Source organism: Pleurodeles waltl, chromosome 2_2 (assembly GCF_031143425.1).
Source record: "Pleurodeles waltl isolate 20211129_DDA chromosome 2_2, aPleWal1.hap1.20221129, whole genome shotgun sequence".
Classification (NCBI taxonomy): domain Eukaryota; kingdom Metazoa; phylum Chordata; class Amphibia; order Caudata; family Salamandridae; genus Pleurodeles; species Pleurodeles waltl.
In genome coordinates, this window is record NC_090439.1 from 706,338,957 (window position 1) to 706,356,605 (window position 17,649).

A 17,649-nucleotide genomic window follows, 5' to 3' on the forward strand; every position below is an offset into this window, starting at 1 on the left:
CACTCCATCCGGAGTGAATACCCTACCTGTTATGTCCAAGCTGCTCACATCTGAAACTCTGCGGCGAGATGCAAGACACTGCAGGGTAGCCAGTTTTGCTGACATCTGTTTTCTGGACGGATACTTATTCAAAGGCAAGGACCTGAAGGGATATAAAAGCTTATTAACGTCCCAAAGTGTAGAATATCTGGGTTCATGATGAATGGACAACCTAATGCCCCTGTGGAATTTAGGTACCAAAGAGTTCTCCACACCTGCGTGGCTGTCCACAGTAGAGTGCCCTGTTGAGAAAGCAGAGTGGAAGGTTTTGATAGATCTATATTCCAGACCGGCTCTGGCCAACAAAGCTAGGAAATTCAGGATATAGACAGTGCCTGCTTCCATGGGATCAACCTGTTGTTGATGACACCAACCCATCCATCAATTCCAGGCTGAACAAATGCATTTATTGGTGCCTTCTGACCAGGCATTGGCCAGCAGGGAGGCAGCTTCTCATGAAATGTCCTGGACATGCACGAGTATGGTGAATGGGGGGGGAACTCGTATACCATCTCTTCGCTCCAATCTTAGAGAAATGCATCAGTTGCCACCACATGGGGATCCGGTCGCTAGCAGCAGTACTGGTCCACCTGATGGTATAGATGGAAGGCGAAAAGATCCATTTTAAAAGGATCCCATAAGGATTAGATCTTGAGAAATCAGAGCAGGTGTAGTTTCCACAGTCTTGCATCCTGCCAGTGGGTTGATTGCCAATACGTTGTTTGAGTGAAACTCCCTGACACGGAAATTTGATGAGCCAGCCGGTAGAACCAAAAACTGATGTTGGCGAGGGATTTCAACTTCATCCCTCCGAGATAGTTAATGTGACATACCGCAGTCACATTGTCCATCTTGAGAAGGACGCAACATTGTGCCTTGTTCTTGGTCCAGCATCTCACGGCGAAGGTGCCGGCCATCAACTAGAGACAGTTGATGTGGAGGGATTGCTCTGCGGAAGACCATTCACCAAGTCAAACTCCCCATTAGATTCTATCATTAGATTAGGCCAGGAGCCAAAAATGACCCTGCCATTCCATACTTCCATGTCAGAAATCTACCATTGCAATTCCTCCCTTGCTTCTTAGGCGAGAGGAACGGATTGAGAATATGTGAGACTTCCGTGCAGATAGGAGGTCTTGAGGCATTTTAAGACCCGATAGTACAAAGTGCCCGGAAATATAGCTTGTATGGACGAGGACAGAAGACCCACGTTTCTGGCGAGGTGCATAGAGAGATGGTGGGTCTGGTCAGGGTCCTTGTGAGTTCTCATTGTGGCTAGGACGAAATCCACCACGAAGCCCACAAACTGCAAGGTTTGGCTCTGCACCAAGGAGGTCTTTGTCTCATTGGACACAGAGCCCAAAGATTCCAGCAGATTGATAGTGGTTTGAAGATTGTTAGCCATTCATGCTGGACTTTGGTCCATAAGGAGGATGTCAGCGAGATATATAGTGAGCCGAATACCTCAGACTCGTAGGTGTTCTACTGCTGGTTTCAATAACTTTGTGAAACACCAAGGAGCGGACGATTGACCAAACTGAAGAGATTCGGACTCAAAGATCTGAGACCTCCATTGATACTTGATGAAACATCTGTGGGGAGGGAAGATAGGGACTGTCAGGTAAGGGCCCTTCAGGTCCAGACGTACCATCCAGTCATTCGGTTGGAATAAGTCACGGAGGAGGTGAATACCCTCTATCTTGAAGTGGTGAAAGCTCAGCCACTTGTTGAATTCCTTTAGGTTGATCACAGGGTGCTGGCCTCTGTCCTTCTTTTTCTCCAAAAAGAGGTTGCTGAGAAAGCCCAATGGATGCAGTTGAGATTAGACAATTGCTTCTTTCTGTAACAGTTGAGTAATCTCTGAGTCCACCAGAGCTGTGTGAGCTGGGGAAAAGGTTATGGGTTTTGGCCTCTGTGGTTGGAATGGTGATCCACAGAACTCTATCTGAAAAACCCTCACTGACTGGAGAACCCAGGCGTCTGACATTAGGGTTACCCAGTTGTGAAGGAAATGTGATAGTCTGCCCCCAAGTTTGAACCCCGAGAGCAGTTGTACACTTACCTTGGGAAGTGTTAAAGGAGCTGTAGCCTCTGGAACTGTTTCTGGAGCCTCGATGACTAGGGTAGCCCCTGGTGGGGTAAAGATTTCTGAAGCAGGAGGGATCTTGCCATTGCCCCCATCTTGACACTGATCCACTGGAGGCTTAATAGCTGGCTGGCAGGCCGGCTGGCCAGCAATGCACCACCTTCCGCAGCCTGCTGTTGCAAAAACACAGGCGTAAAAATTTGCTTTATGGTGTTTGGGCCTTATCCTGGGAATTGAAAGTGTTAACAAATTTACCTAACTCTCAGATAAAGGGGGTCACCAAAGAGGCCCCCTTGGGCAATGGCCACTGCTTCAGACGTTGCCATTTCCTGCAGCTTATAGTCTATATTAAAGGCGACTTTCCATGGAAATCACTCAGTTGGCGTTCCCCAGGAAGATTATAGCACGTTGAGCCCAGCCTGACAAGGCCTCTGTTAAGATAAGGGATCTGGGTGACTTGCCATCCTCGGCCATGTCGTAGAATTTAGTTAAAACCCTATAACATCCAGTAGCTTATCCTGGCATGAGCACCAGGAACTATCTATCCCGTTCTTGGGGTCTCTTACAAATTTGACTAGGAAGGTAGCCATTCAGGTCAAGGCAATTTTGTCCTCCAAAGAGGACCAAGGTCATTTTGCCCTGAGGTGGCTGCGGACCTCTTTATCTCGGGGCTTGCGTAGGTGGCTTGCCACATAAGCCACTTTGGGGACCACTCCACTGGATGTAGCAAGTCATCTGGGTTGGCCATATCTGAGTATGGGTCCTGTTTAGGGTCATGCGCAAGAGTCTGGGATTTGCCTACAGGGCACCAAGGCCTGGCGTGCTCCTTCATCTCTGTTGGAGGTATTTGGGAGTCCTTTCCATCCAAGGGGTCAGGCGAATGAGAGAGAGGGGGATCTCCAGAAGTACCAGGCAATGGAAAGAGCAGTTGGGGATGCTGGAAATCAATGAAGGCCCTTTTAAGGCGTGCTAAGACGCCATGGTCGACTACATAGTCGTCTGCATGTTTGCGTTCAGTGTCCGTGGTGGGAGAAGGTTGCCCTGGAGGTTGGGAGGCCGAAGGTCCAGAGATGTCTTCCCTCAGAGGGAAGGGTTGTTGATCTTGAGAGAGTCCATTTGGAGGACTTTCTTCTCCAAAGGCGCCATGATTTGGGAAACCACCTTGTAAATAGATGCATCCATAATATGGAAAACATTTTCATCAATCGGGAGGTAGGTAATTTGTTCCTCCTCCATAAATTCAACGGTCCTCTGCATGATTGTCGTAGGTTTAGTGCAGACCAAGAGTTGAGGGCAGAAGATGATCTGGGGGTACCCAGTACTTTAGTTGCACTACCTAGTGGTAGAAATTAGTCAGCTGATGCTGTAAAGGGCTTGAGACACACTCTCCCTTATGTTATTCTATATGGAAAAATATTTATTTATGTAAGCTGTCTGGGTCGTTTCCCTTAGAAAAGAGGAATTACGTGCAATGCGCTGCGTCCTACCCACACGTGTGTTCGGATTCCAGTTGGGGGGGAGGGGATAAGGGGCAGTGGACGGGCTCAAGAGGAAAAATATCACCAGCAGTATGCAGTAGCACTGACCGCTCCCGGCAGGAGAACAACATTCGTCACAGACTATTATCCGTATGACAGCTCCTGCAACAAAAAAAAACTGTGGCCAGACACGCTTCACCAACAAAAGACTTGTGAAACTGGCACGCGGGCTCCTGGGAGGTAGGCAATGCGGAGCGCAAAGATCAGACGTGTGGGCCCTCTAGCGGTCGAAAGACCACACTGCGCTGAGTTGCGTTAGTGATGTAAAAGCACTCAAGGAATCAGTAGCCAAGGCGTAATTCAGTTGAAACTCATGCAGAAAAGCTAAAAAGTAATTAATGAAATCACAGTAAGAGCACTTAACTGAGGCCGAGGAGCAGTGAAGAAAGAGGAGGAAGGAGCGTAAACAGAGCATCTTGAAGGGCACACTTATCTGGGACTGGTTGACCTATTGAACTGTTGTCATTCCCTATGCTTCATAGGGGAATGTAGTTGTTGAAGAATATTATATTTGCTTTCAAAGGCTGCTAGTTAATAAAGTGAATAGAGAAAAAGCCTAATCCTCGCCTCCGGTGCTGACATTGAATCTGAAAGTATCTCAATAAGCCATGCGTGGACCAGACTAAATAGGACATGGCATGAGCTAGAGCAGGTGAGTCGGAAGGGTAATGGTCAGGCTTTGGAGGCCATTCATTTGGAGTTATTTCAGTAAGTGATGTTCTTGGCAGCTGGAATATCTGCACAAAGCCTTAACTGGAAGAAAAAAAAAACCTATCCACGAACCATGTCATACAGCCCAGCTGTATAGCAAATAAATTATAGACACTGATATAAGACAAGCGCTCAACAGTGGTACTTTTACAAAGTGGTACAGTGCAAGAATATATAGCCAGATGATTTACACTAGTAACAATTAATTTTAGGGGGCCTATTCAGAAAGGTAAATTCACAGGTGAAGATTTGTTGTGCAGCTAGGTAGAAGTGTACACTTTTTCACTAGTCCCCGTTTGTGCATGTAGAATTACACCTAAATTCAGGGGGTGGAGACACCTAGAGACCTATTAACAAATGTACATTTAAAATTATAGACTTACTCATACAAATGTACTATTACACAAAGAAGTAAGGTTGCTGCTTTTTGCTGTTTCCAAGTATAAATGTACTCCTAGGTGTAGATGTACCTGTCTCAACACCCAGATACCAAGGATGGAAACAAATTTATGAGTAAAATGTAAATGCAAACTCAAAAGGGAGCAAGGCTAGCTATTAAAACGCAGAAGTGGTGATTTTTTAACATATAGAAGTTTATTCTTTACCTTTAGAACAAAAACTCAAATAAGAAATGTAATGATGACACAATTGGTGGTGTGCAATCCACTTGAATGTGTGGTGTGCAATCCACTTTATTGTGGAAGGAGATTGGAGGATCTCTTCACTATAACTTTGGGGACTTTTTCTGGTAAATGGTGAATTTTATGCAGGAGTCAAGTGAATCCAACCAATCACAACTGACCTGGCATTCCCGCACCTGCATATCGCAGGTGCGGGAATGCCAGGCCTGTCATTATCTGCCAGAAATTTGGTCCATAAAATCACAAGTGGATTGGGCAAGGGCTGCGGACAAAAGTGCTGCCAGACTCCACTCGATACCATCATGAGGGAAACAGAAATCCTTTCCCTTGCCAGGCCACAACTCTCCCTGACACCCTCACAAGCCTGTGACTGGCATAGGTCCTCTCGCTCTCTTGTACCTCTGAACTGAATTTGCGTATGGAAATGAACAAGGTAATTCCAAGTACGCGCCTTGTTCTCTAATTTGGACACGGTTTCAAACTTGCAAGGAGAATGGGTACAATCTCTGGCTGATATCTGATTTCGTTAGTTAGCTTTATTTCGGTAAAGATAAATACCATAAAAGCACACCACAATTCACAATTTCATAATTTTACAAAACAACAAGCTATGTATAAAAGTCTTCAGACGTAAAAAGTTGGACTACATAAGAAACGTTGAACATAAGCATTTTCCCTCTAAAAATTCATACCGTATTATGGGATCATGTAAAAATGCAGGATTTTGCATGATAAACTGTAAACTTCGTACTTGTATAGCGCACTACTCACCCGTTACGGTCTCAAAGCGATGTACGCATACCGCTGTGGAACCCCTCCTGGCTTTTCCCTGTGAGGTGCCCAATCCTGGGCAACCTTCAAGGTGAAGCCAGGCATCCCAGCGCTGTTGGGGCCATTGTGGAGATTAAGCAAGCTATTGCCCAGAGTTACAGAGTGGGACCCATGAATTAGATTAGGCACTGATGCGAGAATTATCAGGTCTGAGGAAATTGAGCCCAAGACCCGCCGAGGCGGGAATTGAACCGTGGTCCCGGGCCAGATTTCTGCATCAGGGTCTGCCGCTCTAACCATTGAGCCACACTTCTCCTTCCATGATAGGTATCAAAAGTCAAATACAAACCTAACCAGACATAACAGATAAAATAAAAATAAAATATTTCTATTAAAAAATATAAGAGTATACAAACGTAAAAAGTTCATTAGACAATGAAAAGTGATAAGTGCATACATTAAAATTCACGAATGGGTTCATCAGTAGCCACTCCCCACGTCTATTAAGTTTTCCCCTATTTTTTTTAAGCGTGTTCAGTCTACAATGCCAAATAGAATCTAAATATTTTGCCAAACAACAAGCCACTAAATCAGATGGATCAGATTTAAGAATTCTCAGAGCCAATAGACCGTTCCTAAAACCCATTTTCCTACATAAAGGAATAATCCAACAAACTCTCTGTTTATGGTATGCAGGACATTGGAAGAGGACATGGATTATGGATTCTTCCCTGGCACAGCCCATCGGGCACATCTTAGAAGTGCAACTAGTGTTAGTCCATTTATGTGCTAGGATGCGCAAAGGAAGAGAACCTATCCTAAATCTAGTATACAATATACAATGCACGTGCACATGGAGAGAGTACTATGTCCATATATTGCGCAGATTCATAGTGGCATTTGATTTTTAGAAAGCTACCCGTCATGGATGATGATGAAACTGCAGACAGTTGTGTAAGTTGGACATTGAGCCAAAATGCATCCTTCAGTGTCTGTGTTGCATTTTTTGGAATAGATGGCGGATCCTTCCAGTATGACCCCCAAACCAAGTAGTGTGAAGGTCCGTTCTACATACGCACACCACTTGATTTTTAGACTAGTGTTATTGGCCATCAGGTTGACTAGCCCGCATCTATAGGGAGTAAGAGAGTCTAGGGTCCATAGACGAATCCAAAACAGCAAAGGCCTGAGAGCAGCGATCTGACTAATGGGAGGCAAATTTAGATCCATTTGAATAGGGAGCATTGGGGTACTGGAAGGAACTCTTAACAACAACCTTAAGACAGAGTTTTCCACCTTTGTCAGATCGTCTAAATTGCAATGGCCCCACAATTCAGCTTCATAAAGGACCCCCCCCCCCCCCCCCCCTTGCTTGCGATTTGTAAATTTCAATAGCGGGTGTAGCTAGGAGATCTAGCTGCAAATCTTACGATAACACTCGCCCGTTGTTTCAAGCAGAAGTTTTCTTTCTGGAGATGAGAATGCCACTTATGTGAGTCTTCTAATTTCAGACCTAGGTAATCGAAATCACCAGCTCTTTCCAATGCAGCGCCCTCTAAATAAATAGGTTGCTGCATCCTGCCTTTTTTGTCTCCAAACACCATACATTTAGTTTTTAGTCTATTAATTTCCAGGCCATGGTCATTACAGAAATCCATGAAACTCGAAAGCAGGGTTGAAAGACCTGTGGCTGTTTGGGATATCAACAAGGTGTCATCAGCAAATAGGAGGCAGAGAATCTTCTGCCCTCCTAATTTGGGGGCATCGTTGGAACACTCCATAAGATAGGGAATGCATGCATTTATGAATAGAAGGAATAAAGTAGGGGTGAGTACACAGCCTTGCCTCAAGCCACGAGCAGTAGGAAATATTTCAGTTAATTCACCTTGCCAACCCCATCTAATTCTGCCATAATTACCAGTATAGAGATCTCTAATGGTATTTAAAATAGAGCAAGGGACTCCCATTTTAGACAAGACCTCCCACAATTTGTAGCGGGTACTAAATCGAAAGCTGATTTTAAGTCAACAAATGCTACGAATAGATGACCCAAGTCCACATCGACAACTTTCCATTTGATGGAAATGAAGCGGAAAATATGGTCAATTGTACTGATTTTTTCTCTGAAGCCCGCTTGGAGGTGGTTTAGGATTTGGTTTTCCAATATCCATTTACTCAGCCTGCTCAACAATTGATGGCAAAATATTTTTTGAAGATTGTCGAGAAGGCTGATAGGTCTATAATTTCCCGGGGAGATCCTCTCTCCTTTCTTATAGATGGGCTCAATAATTGCCTCTTTCCATGAGTCAGGGTAGGATCTAGTAGTCAAAATGGCGTTAGAAAGCCTGTTAATATACGGACTCCCGATGTTCTGGTCCGCTTTAAACATATCTGAAGGGATCCCATCCGACCCTGGGGCCTTCGCTGCTTTTTGTGCAGTGATGGCCAGCGCAGTTTCATTCAATGTGAAGGGGGGCAAGGAGGACGTAGGCGAGTAAGATGTTATCAGCTCTCCCAAACTTGGTGCATCACAGACCAGTGGGGAGCCATACAGTTCCTTGAAATGGGAAAGCCAGGCATCAGGGGTGATATGGGACTCCATATAGGGTGCTCGGTTCTGGTCGCTACGGGAGACCAGAAACCAGAACTGTTTAGAGTCGTGGACCCTAGCTGCCTCAGATAAATCACTCCAAAGCCCCTCTTCATACTCATGTTTGCTCTTATTACATGTAGAAACATAATGGCGCCTTGCATTGATAATACCTAGTCTGTCCTTTGTCCTTAACACATTAACCAAGGTATGTTTAGCCTCTTTACACCTCTTGTTAAACCATTTAGAGCAGGGTTGGGCACAAGAGTTAGTCAATGGCCTAGCGCATTTGGAAAACGACTCTTTCAGGGTTGCAAAGAGGTCCAAATGTAAAGACGTAACTTCAGTTGGGGCAAATATAAGGCTATCCTCAAATAACTGGTGGGTAGAAATTAAAGCACACAGTTTTTCTCAAAGCTTGTTCGATCTCTGAAAGGAGTCCCATCTTACCGTACGCCTATTGCTAGACAACTCCATATCACCAGAAGGAGCAGAAGGAAATACAGCTCCTGCTAAGAGAGATCTCTTATACGTAATCTGGAGAGGGGCATGGTCACTAGTATGTGGATTACCCACTTCCACGTCTGATATGTGGTGCAAAACTCTTAAATCAAAGAAAATGTAATCCAGTTTATTGCTATATAGACCCCTGAAGAAAGTTGGTCTGGCAGAACCTGCTTTGAGGTAAATTTGTGATCTATACCCAGAGCACCTCTGTCATTGGGGAACGTTTTATTTTTTTCAAAAGTATAGGAACTGATATGTATTAAAGAAAGTATGAGAATGCTAACCCCCAGTAGGTCCTGCGCAGTCTGCATATATCCATATTCTATCGGACATCCACCTGACTTAGCACTATCGGCATTCATGTTACATTGTCTGTCACAGAATGTTTTTTATGTACAGGCACGTTTTCTTATATGGCAAAGAGGAACTGCACTGCTTCCTGAAATGCTTGCTGAGTGTGGGTCTCTTCTGAGATGGATGCAAAGTTAACTGTAAGCCACAGCATAAAGAGATGGAGCTCACAGTAGGTGTTTCTTCTTACAGGAAGAACTGATGACCCTGCCAATTGTCTAGTAAAATTTACACAGCAGTTCATAAAAGCACAACAAGGACTGCCACCTTACTGCACTTTGCAATACTGGTGTTTCTTCCATTTGTACCGCAGTTACAGAGCTGAATTTGTGCATGTGCAATTTGACTGGGGGGAGCATTAGCAAGGGTGGGTAAAACAGTCTACTAATAACTCCCCTGACCCTCAAACATTCGAGAAGGAGGGGTAGCAAGATTGTGGGAGGCCCCAATGCAAGCATAGAAAATGGCCCTTTATCCTTTCAGTTCAGTAGTAAAGACCACTATAATAGTATACAATAGGGCGGTCATATTCCTGAACCCCAGTGCCTCTGCTTCTTTTGCACTATTGATAGCTTCTCCTGCCTTCAGTACTTTTTCCTTACCCTAGCAGTTAGATTTCATGTGTAAAAGCTTTGGAACAGCAGGTCTACCATCTCCAAGAAGCCGCTGTGCTGGAGTCATTAAGGTAGCCTTCATGCGAGGGCAACCCAATGGGGACCTGCTGCTTGAATCCCAGATGGAAACTGTCTATGGAGCGAAGAGGGGAAGAGTAGACCTGATAAGGCACATAAGTGCGTGTCCTGTCCTTGAAGTGATGCGTCGAAACACAGTCTGTCACAGAGACTCGCTGGACACCGCTCACATCACACCCACTACACAACTTTGACCAAGGGCCTGATTTAGAGTTTAGTGGAGGGGGTAACTCTGTCACAAACATGATGGATATCCTGTCTGTCATATTTCAATCCATTTGTAGCCTATGGGAACTGTAATACGGCGGACGGGATATCGTCACGTTTGTGATGGAGTAACCTGTCCGCCAAACTCTAAATCAGGCACCAAGTTAGGAAAACACAACTTGTATGACCCGAACTTTCAGTATCGGTCATGTGACTTCCAGAAAATATTTAGGCTGTGTTTCACCCTTCACACCTCCTCCACTGAAGAGCCCCCATGTTTGAAGAAACCTTATGATTACATTGCAAAATCTAAGTTACTTATATCTACTGGCTGCCCAAATGGTCTCAACAGCCACTGAAGATTGCACCAACCATACTCGGTTATCAGTGGATTTTTAAAAACATATATTTTTGCTTTTAATTTAAGACCCATCCTTTTCTTTTGATGCATTTTAGAGGTGCATTTTATTTTTAGAATGTAACTTTGTTTATGACGTGCATTGGTCTGTTTCTAACAAGAAGTGAATGTTGTTCCTGTAAAGCAACTGCAATTAATAAATGCACATTTGTAAAAAAATTCGCCTAATGGGGGCGTTTGCAGTGATCCTGGATGCTGTTTCTGAAAAAATCATAATCAAACGTAGTCCCACATTTAGAAGGTTAGTAGCATACCTTTTTCACTCTTATTCCTGAATGTTGTAAGTTTATCATAATAAAGCCATTTGTTTGTTTTCAGAGCATAGTGAAACCTACCTGTTTTGAAGCCCTTAAAAATGTTGATTAGTTTGAAAGATGTTTCAAGTGCCCATAACAGTCCGCCCTCCTCTTTCCGTTTCCCACTAAGCCACCATCATGTTGTGCTTCTTATATAATGTGTTTTAACAAGATACCTCAGCGTGATTGTTGGAAACTCTGAAGTTCACCCCTCCACCCCAGTCTTCTTGACCAATCTGCATAGTGAGCGAGGTGTTCTTTACTTCAGTCATAGGTATCTTATTTTCCTAAAATTCACCACTTCTTATTTAAATTAGTTCGCTAATGTAGAATTTAATTGCTCCTGGCCCATCTCATTTTTCTGTCTTGAGCTGTGGTAAAGCAGTGTTCATGTGAAAGGCATGTATTCTGTAGCATCATGTTTGAAGAATGCGTTCCTTAACCCTTGCACGTCACTTTAGAGGCTGCAGTATAAATGTTGCGTACATTTTTTTTTTTTTCTCAAATTGCTTGGAAACATGAACTACTTTCTCTGGGCCTTGAAAGAAGTCTGTTAAAACAGCATTACTTCATTTTATCCGTTCCTGCAGACTGGCTGTAATAATTTGGCTCAAGGGCGAGTCAATTCCACACTGTTGCAGGGGGTGAAGTTTTTTTACAGCCGTTTCATAAGAAGCTGGCTGTGGCTGACTCGGTAATAGTTTGAGGAGCAGTAACTAGAATGCAGGGTGACCTGGTCGAAGATTCATCCTTAGTTCTTACTTTTACATTATGAAAATGACAGGCCGCATTTTAGACAGTATCCCCTCTCATGAAATCACACTTTTAAAACGTTTTTATGACATTGCATATGATTGTTCTTTTTATTGAGTTTGAATATGAAGGTGTATCATTAGTTGTATTGGACTTGGGCCCATAATTAGTCTTTGACATAATTTCTGCCCCCATTGTTTTATGTATTTTAAGATCTTCGCCTTTTGACTTTTGTAGTTAGTTTCATCTGTCCAGTATTGGCGTTTTAGTATGCACTATATTGCAATGGTTTTTATTGATCGAGCAATACAGATTATCTATTTTTCTACTTTCTTTGTAATGATTTAATAAGCTGTTTCATTTTTGCACCGAACGGAAGGTGTATTGTAAACATTCTTCGTGTAGGTATTTTTGTGGTTTCCCATGAACAGTTTTTTCTCTGTTTATTTTTTACAGATCACCAGAGCAATTGAAGTCTAAACCAACTGACGCATTAGATCCAGCGACATTAATCGCAGAAGCGTTAAAAAAGAAATTTGCCCACAGATACAGAAATGATAGCATAAGTGAAACTGAAAATAAAAACGTAGAAAAACCAGTTCCAAAAACTAGCTACAAATCAACACCAGAAACTGCACTGGTGAGTTTCATTTTGATTTGTTTTTTTAATTTTTTTTTAGGTTGTTAACCTGATGCTGTTCTTGTGTAGTTTATGAACCAATGACATTTTAGGTACTTAATGAATCTGGCAGCTATCAATGACTAGTCGAGCATCCTGCCTCTTTCTAAAGTTAGGCACCCTTTTCGTATGGTTCTCAGATTTTCACCTTCTTTTTAAATTGATGTTTGGTTGTGGTTTGCGAGTAGAGATTGTCAAATGTTTAGTTTATTAATGGTTCATGTTTGTTAATGCGAAAGTACGAGTCCAGTCAAACATAAGATGTTTGTTATATGTATATATGTTAGATTTCAAACTGGGTGAGTGTGCTGGAGAAGTTTGATGTTTTTCGTTTAGCTGTTTCGCTGGTTGTCTATTGCTGGGCATACCGTAATCAGATTGTTTTCTAGAAGGCTCCGGTAGTCAGGTAAGTAATCAGGAAGCCGTGGGGAGTAAGTTTGTGCTATGTTTAAGTTACCGCAATCTGAGCGGATGTAACATGCATCTTGGGGTGAGGTATGCTTTTGAGTGGGTAGCTTTATGCCAAGTTTGTGGCCTTGGCACCATGGTGTGTGCCTGATGTCTGTGTGTTAGGTCTGTTGGAAAAATTCAAATGTAAGTGTTATTGACATGCTGCTGTTGAAAAAAGGCAAATGTAAGTGTGATTATTTTGGATGGGTGCAGCCAGTTATGGTGGGTGCTGTGTTATCAGAGTACATGGTATATGTAGTTTGTTTTTGTTTTAGGATTTCTTTTAGTTGTGCTTTGTTAAATGAGGCGTGGCTAGTCATAGTTACCAGCTGTTTTTCAGTATCTTGATAGTTAGCATGCCAGTGTTGTCACCATCAGTTTTTGCAGTGTTCTCTGGCCCTGCCTTTACAGATGCTTCATCTTACTCCTTCGGATCAAAGGGGCTTTGTTTTTTGTTTTCATTTTTTGAAACCGTGTTCTGAAAAAACTAGAAATTCAGAGTCCCCTTTCTATTGCTTAGATTTATCATCTCAAAATCTCAGGAAAAAACTGTTTATTCACAGAGCAGATGATACGAAATTATGAGGCTTATTCACGATAGATTTTATCACACAGTGCCACATAGTGGATAGGTCTGAGTTCGCTGAGGCTGGTTATTCACAGAAAACGATTTCTTTAAATGCGAAATATCACCACCAGATTTCATTAGTTTACATCCGTAGTGCAAACTCATGCTAGGTTTGTGATTTCTTCCCATTCCCAAAGGCCAGAATAGACTACAGGTTGCCTGGAGCTGTGTAGTGGTGTTCTTTAGTTCCTTCAATTTACAAGAAATATGTAGCAGCACTTTACATCAATATAGTCACATTCTGTACAGATCATATGTTTGACCTATGTATATTGTCTCCAGAACACTGTAGGTTAGAACCTGTTTCTCACTTTATGGTATCTTTATCAGCATTACACAGGATTATAAAGATGTTGCCATGACATATACTGGTCTAAGTGTTAAAAGTATTCTCAAAATGCACTGGTGTTCTGGTGTGTATACCACTCACTACCTTTCAATAATATAACTTATAATAGACACACTGGTGAACATGTCTTCAGCTCTCTTATCTGAACCAACAGTATTGTTCGATCATCACCTTCAAAGAGGAGCATTTAGTGGAATTGTAAAATTTTATTTTGAGAGTTCTTTATAATGTAAATGGGACCTTTTGGTATCAGAGTGCTGTACAGAGACAAGACTATAAATAAGTTACGTGATGTATAAACAGCCATAACATAACAACTGAATCCACATGAAAAAAACATATTGAAATGATCATCAGGTTATGAGTCAAGATAGTGAGCATGTTATTCCAGTGATCAGAAGCCCCATCCTGGTGTTGGTGTGTGGTGCCTTCAACTCGGTGTGCTACTTCCAAGTGTTGGTGGTCCTCGAATCAGGCTAACCCATATACTTTACATTATGAATCTGGCTTGTAGAGTCCTCTTGACCTCATTTTTTAATGTGCTTGTCGATGGGTTGGGCCTGATCTTCGGTGGGCGAGAATTCCATATTTGGAAGCTGATCCGGAGAAAGTGCAAGCTTATGTCGTCTTTTTCTTGAATTTTGTGAGTTCTAGCAAGAAGGAATTTGTTATAGGAAGGGAGTGGCTTCCTCCTGGTATCTTGAGCTTGTTTGATAGGTACTTGACTTTATTGTTGTGCAGGACTTTGTGTCATACAAGCTAGATTTAACTAGGTCCTACCTTTCTACAGGGAGCCAGTGGAGGGATTTTAGAGATGGTGAGCTGTAGTCAAACATTTTTGTCCCTGTTTCTAGTCTTGGGTGATCTTGATGGTTATTTGATGGGTGTCGTGCTTGATTTTGGTAGACCTGTTAACATTATGCTTCCATAGTATAGTCTGGAGAAAATTAAGGCTTGGGCTGCGATCTTGCAGTGTGTGGTGCAATGAAAGATTTTACCTTGTTCAGCAGGTTTTGTTGGCAGAATGCACTGTGTTTGGCTGAACCTGTGTATGTTTGATTGTTTAGTTTCTTGTCAAAGGAAATCCCAAGGGGGTTTGTTGATTCAGTGATGCAAGGTTTACAGTTGAGAACGTCAAGGTGTTTCATCCAGGTTTGTATGAGAGACAACTACTAGGAGAGTAGAAATTCGGTTTTCAGTGGTTTTAGTTTGAGGTTGTTACTTGATAGCCAGGTGTGTGTTTTCATAAGTGTAGGCTTATATTCAGTGAGTTGCACATTCTTGGACCCCATGACTTTGAGGTATAGATTTGCAGTTTCACCTCATGCTTCTCTAGGAGCTGATACGAGTACGTTTTGATATTGAAGGGCAGGCATGTTGGAATAAACTCTGGTGTACGCCACATGACCCTTTCATATATCCAGTTCAGATTTGCTAGTCATTGTTAGAAAAATAGACCAAAAGTACTTCTGTGCGATTAATGGGACTCAGAGCTATTTCCTAAGTCTGCTCAGACCTGTCATGGTCCATGGAGTCTAAGGTTGCTAAGAGGTCAAAGAGTAAAAGCTGCTTTCTTGTTTTTATCATTAACTCTTCTTTGATGCCACCAAATGTGTTTTGCCCCTTGCTGGCCTGAGCCCAGAGTGGTGGTAGTTAAGAATAAGTATAGGTATGATGTGTTCTTAAAGCAGTCCAGTACCATACCATTCCATCCTATTGTTTGCGTAGTTTAGGTTGTAGATTGGCTGGTTAATCGTTCCTTCTTACTGGATGATGGTTCCATTAGCAGTGGCATCATGATGGCTTTTTTCAAGTGGTTCTGTGCGATTTTTGCATAACTTGTGAATTGATCTTTGCCAGGACATCTGCCTCGAGCAGTGGTGTAACAATAGCCCCTGTAGCTCCTGCGGTGCGGGTGGGGCCCTTGCTCCAGGGGTCTCCACCTGCACTGTCTACACAGATGTCAGGCCCCTAGCCTGACAGCTCCTAACTTGAGTGTGGGGGGCCCCCTCAAGCTTTGTTACGCCACTGGCCTTGAGAGTTCGGAACAATTGCTTCATGCATACAGATGTGCATGGTTCCAGAGGAATGTTGGAAGTTTTTGTTTTTTGGCCTATCCTTGATGCTTTCTCATTAGTCATTATGTGGAAGATGAAGGAAAACTGAATCAGAAGTAAAGTCACAGACATGTAATGTGAATGTTCTGGATTATTGGTGATGGAATCACGGATTTTGATTATTTTGGATCTGAAGAACATAAGAAGGCCTTTGCCATACTGCCGTTTTACAAGTCCTCCTGGTTTATTATCTCCTTTAAACATGTGGCAGAAATCTCGAGTTGGATGCAGCCTTGTTAATTTGTATGGTAAGATGGACTTTTTTGGTTTTCTTAGTGAATTTGTGATGGGTTCGCCTCTGCCTGTTGCAAAGGAATTTGTTCTAGTCAGCCCTTGATTCCTGCCATTGGCTCCAGAGCTTATGGCTTGTATGTTTAAGCTCTCCTAGATTGTCATTGAACCATTGAAATGTAAAACCAGCTGGTGTAAACAGGCAATATGAAGCATAACGTGGGAAACGCCTTTGTGGATCAGACTGCTCATAAATAGGAATCTGTACATTTGTGGATGGCTTACTATAGCCAAATACACCTTGCTTCTGCATCTCTATGCGGGTATGTTTTAGGTCTGCTTTCTTTCCTTTGCAGCTTAGGTTTGATTATGCATGAATTGTCAGTCCGTGAATTGCTCTGCCACCTCGTAGCTCCACCGACAAATAAGCCCTTCTGTTCCTCTGAACTCTGACCTCTGTCAATAGTTCGAGGCCCTCCTCCACCATCAGGTTGCCGCTGCTCCTTACCCCTGGTGTCTAGTGGGAGAGCTCTGCTCTCTATTGGGCTGCCCTCTGCCTCTCTTCCCATTTTTCCTCTTTTGCCTCTGTTCACTCTGTGTGCTTTTCCTTCTGGGTTCTGTTCCTTTTGTGTCTTTCACTTTCTGCGTTTCACTCTCCTCCTCATTTTTCTCCCCTCACTCCGCGCGCGCTCTCTCTCTCTCGCTCCCCCCTCTACCTCACCTGCTGCTGCTGCCCCTGCGTCCCCGCCCCCTCTCTTGCGTTCTATCCCCGCCACTGCAGCCCCTGCAGCCCGCCCCCTTTTTTTGCGCCGTTTTTCACTCCCAGCTGTCCTCTCCTCTTCCCTACTTAATGGCGGCTGCTGCGCCTTAGACGAGCAACCACACTGACCTAGTCATTGAATTGCTCTGCCACCTCGTAGCTCCACCGGCAAGTAAGCCCTACTGTTCCTTTGAACTCTGACTTCAGTCAAGTTTTCGAGGCCCTCCTACACCTGGTGTCTAGTGGGAGAGCTCTGCTCTTCTACTGGGCTACCCTCTGCCTCTTTTCTCTTTTTTCCTCTTTTTTCCTCTTTTGCCTCTGTTCACTCTGTGTGCTTTTCCTTCCGTGTTCTGTTAGTTTTGTGTTCCCTTTGTCTCTTTCACTTTCTGCGTTTTACTCTCTCCTCTTCATTTTTCTCCCCTCACTCCGCGCTCTCTCTCTCGCTCTTCCCCCTCTCCCACTCCCCTGCTTCTGCTGGCCCTGCCTCCCCCTCCTCTTTCACGCTCTATCCCCGCCGCTGCTGCCCCTGTGGCCCGCCCCCTTTTTTTGCGCTGTTTTCCGCTCCCGGCTGTCCTCTTCTCCCCCCCACCCCCCAATTTAATGGCAGCTGCTGGCACGCCAAAGGCAAGCCAGTCTGCGCCCGAACACGACCAGCGTCGGGATCCCTGGTCCTGCCACCCGCCGTCTCTACACAGCAGATAAACTCATAGCACTCAACCCAGAATGCAACAACTGCAAGCAAGCAGCTCCAGGCAACACAGACGGTCCCTTCAGTTGCCTCCGCTGCCGTCAAACCTGCACCACCACCAAGACCTAGCACAACCCACCCGCAACA

The 17,649-nt window shown here is 43.7% G+C and overlaps 1 protein-coding gene across 1 annotated transcript in view; it reads left to right on the forward strand.

The window, feature by feature from the left end:
• Nucleotides 1-17,649, forward strand: part of MTFR1 (mitochondrial fission regulator 1) — a 252,410-nt gene that overhangs the window by 207,014 nt on the left and 27,747 nt on the right. Inside the window, exon 7 of the mRNA XM_069220259.1 lies at nucleotides 12,057-12,240. Coding sequence (XP_069076360.1) covers nucleotides 12,057-12,240 — 184 coding nt within the window. The remainder of the gene's footprint in view (nucleotides 1-12,056; nucleotides 12,241-17,649) is intronic.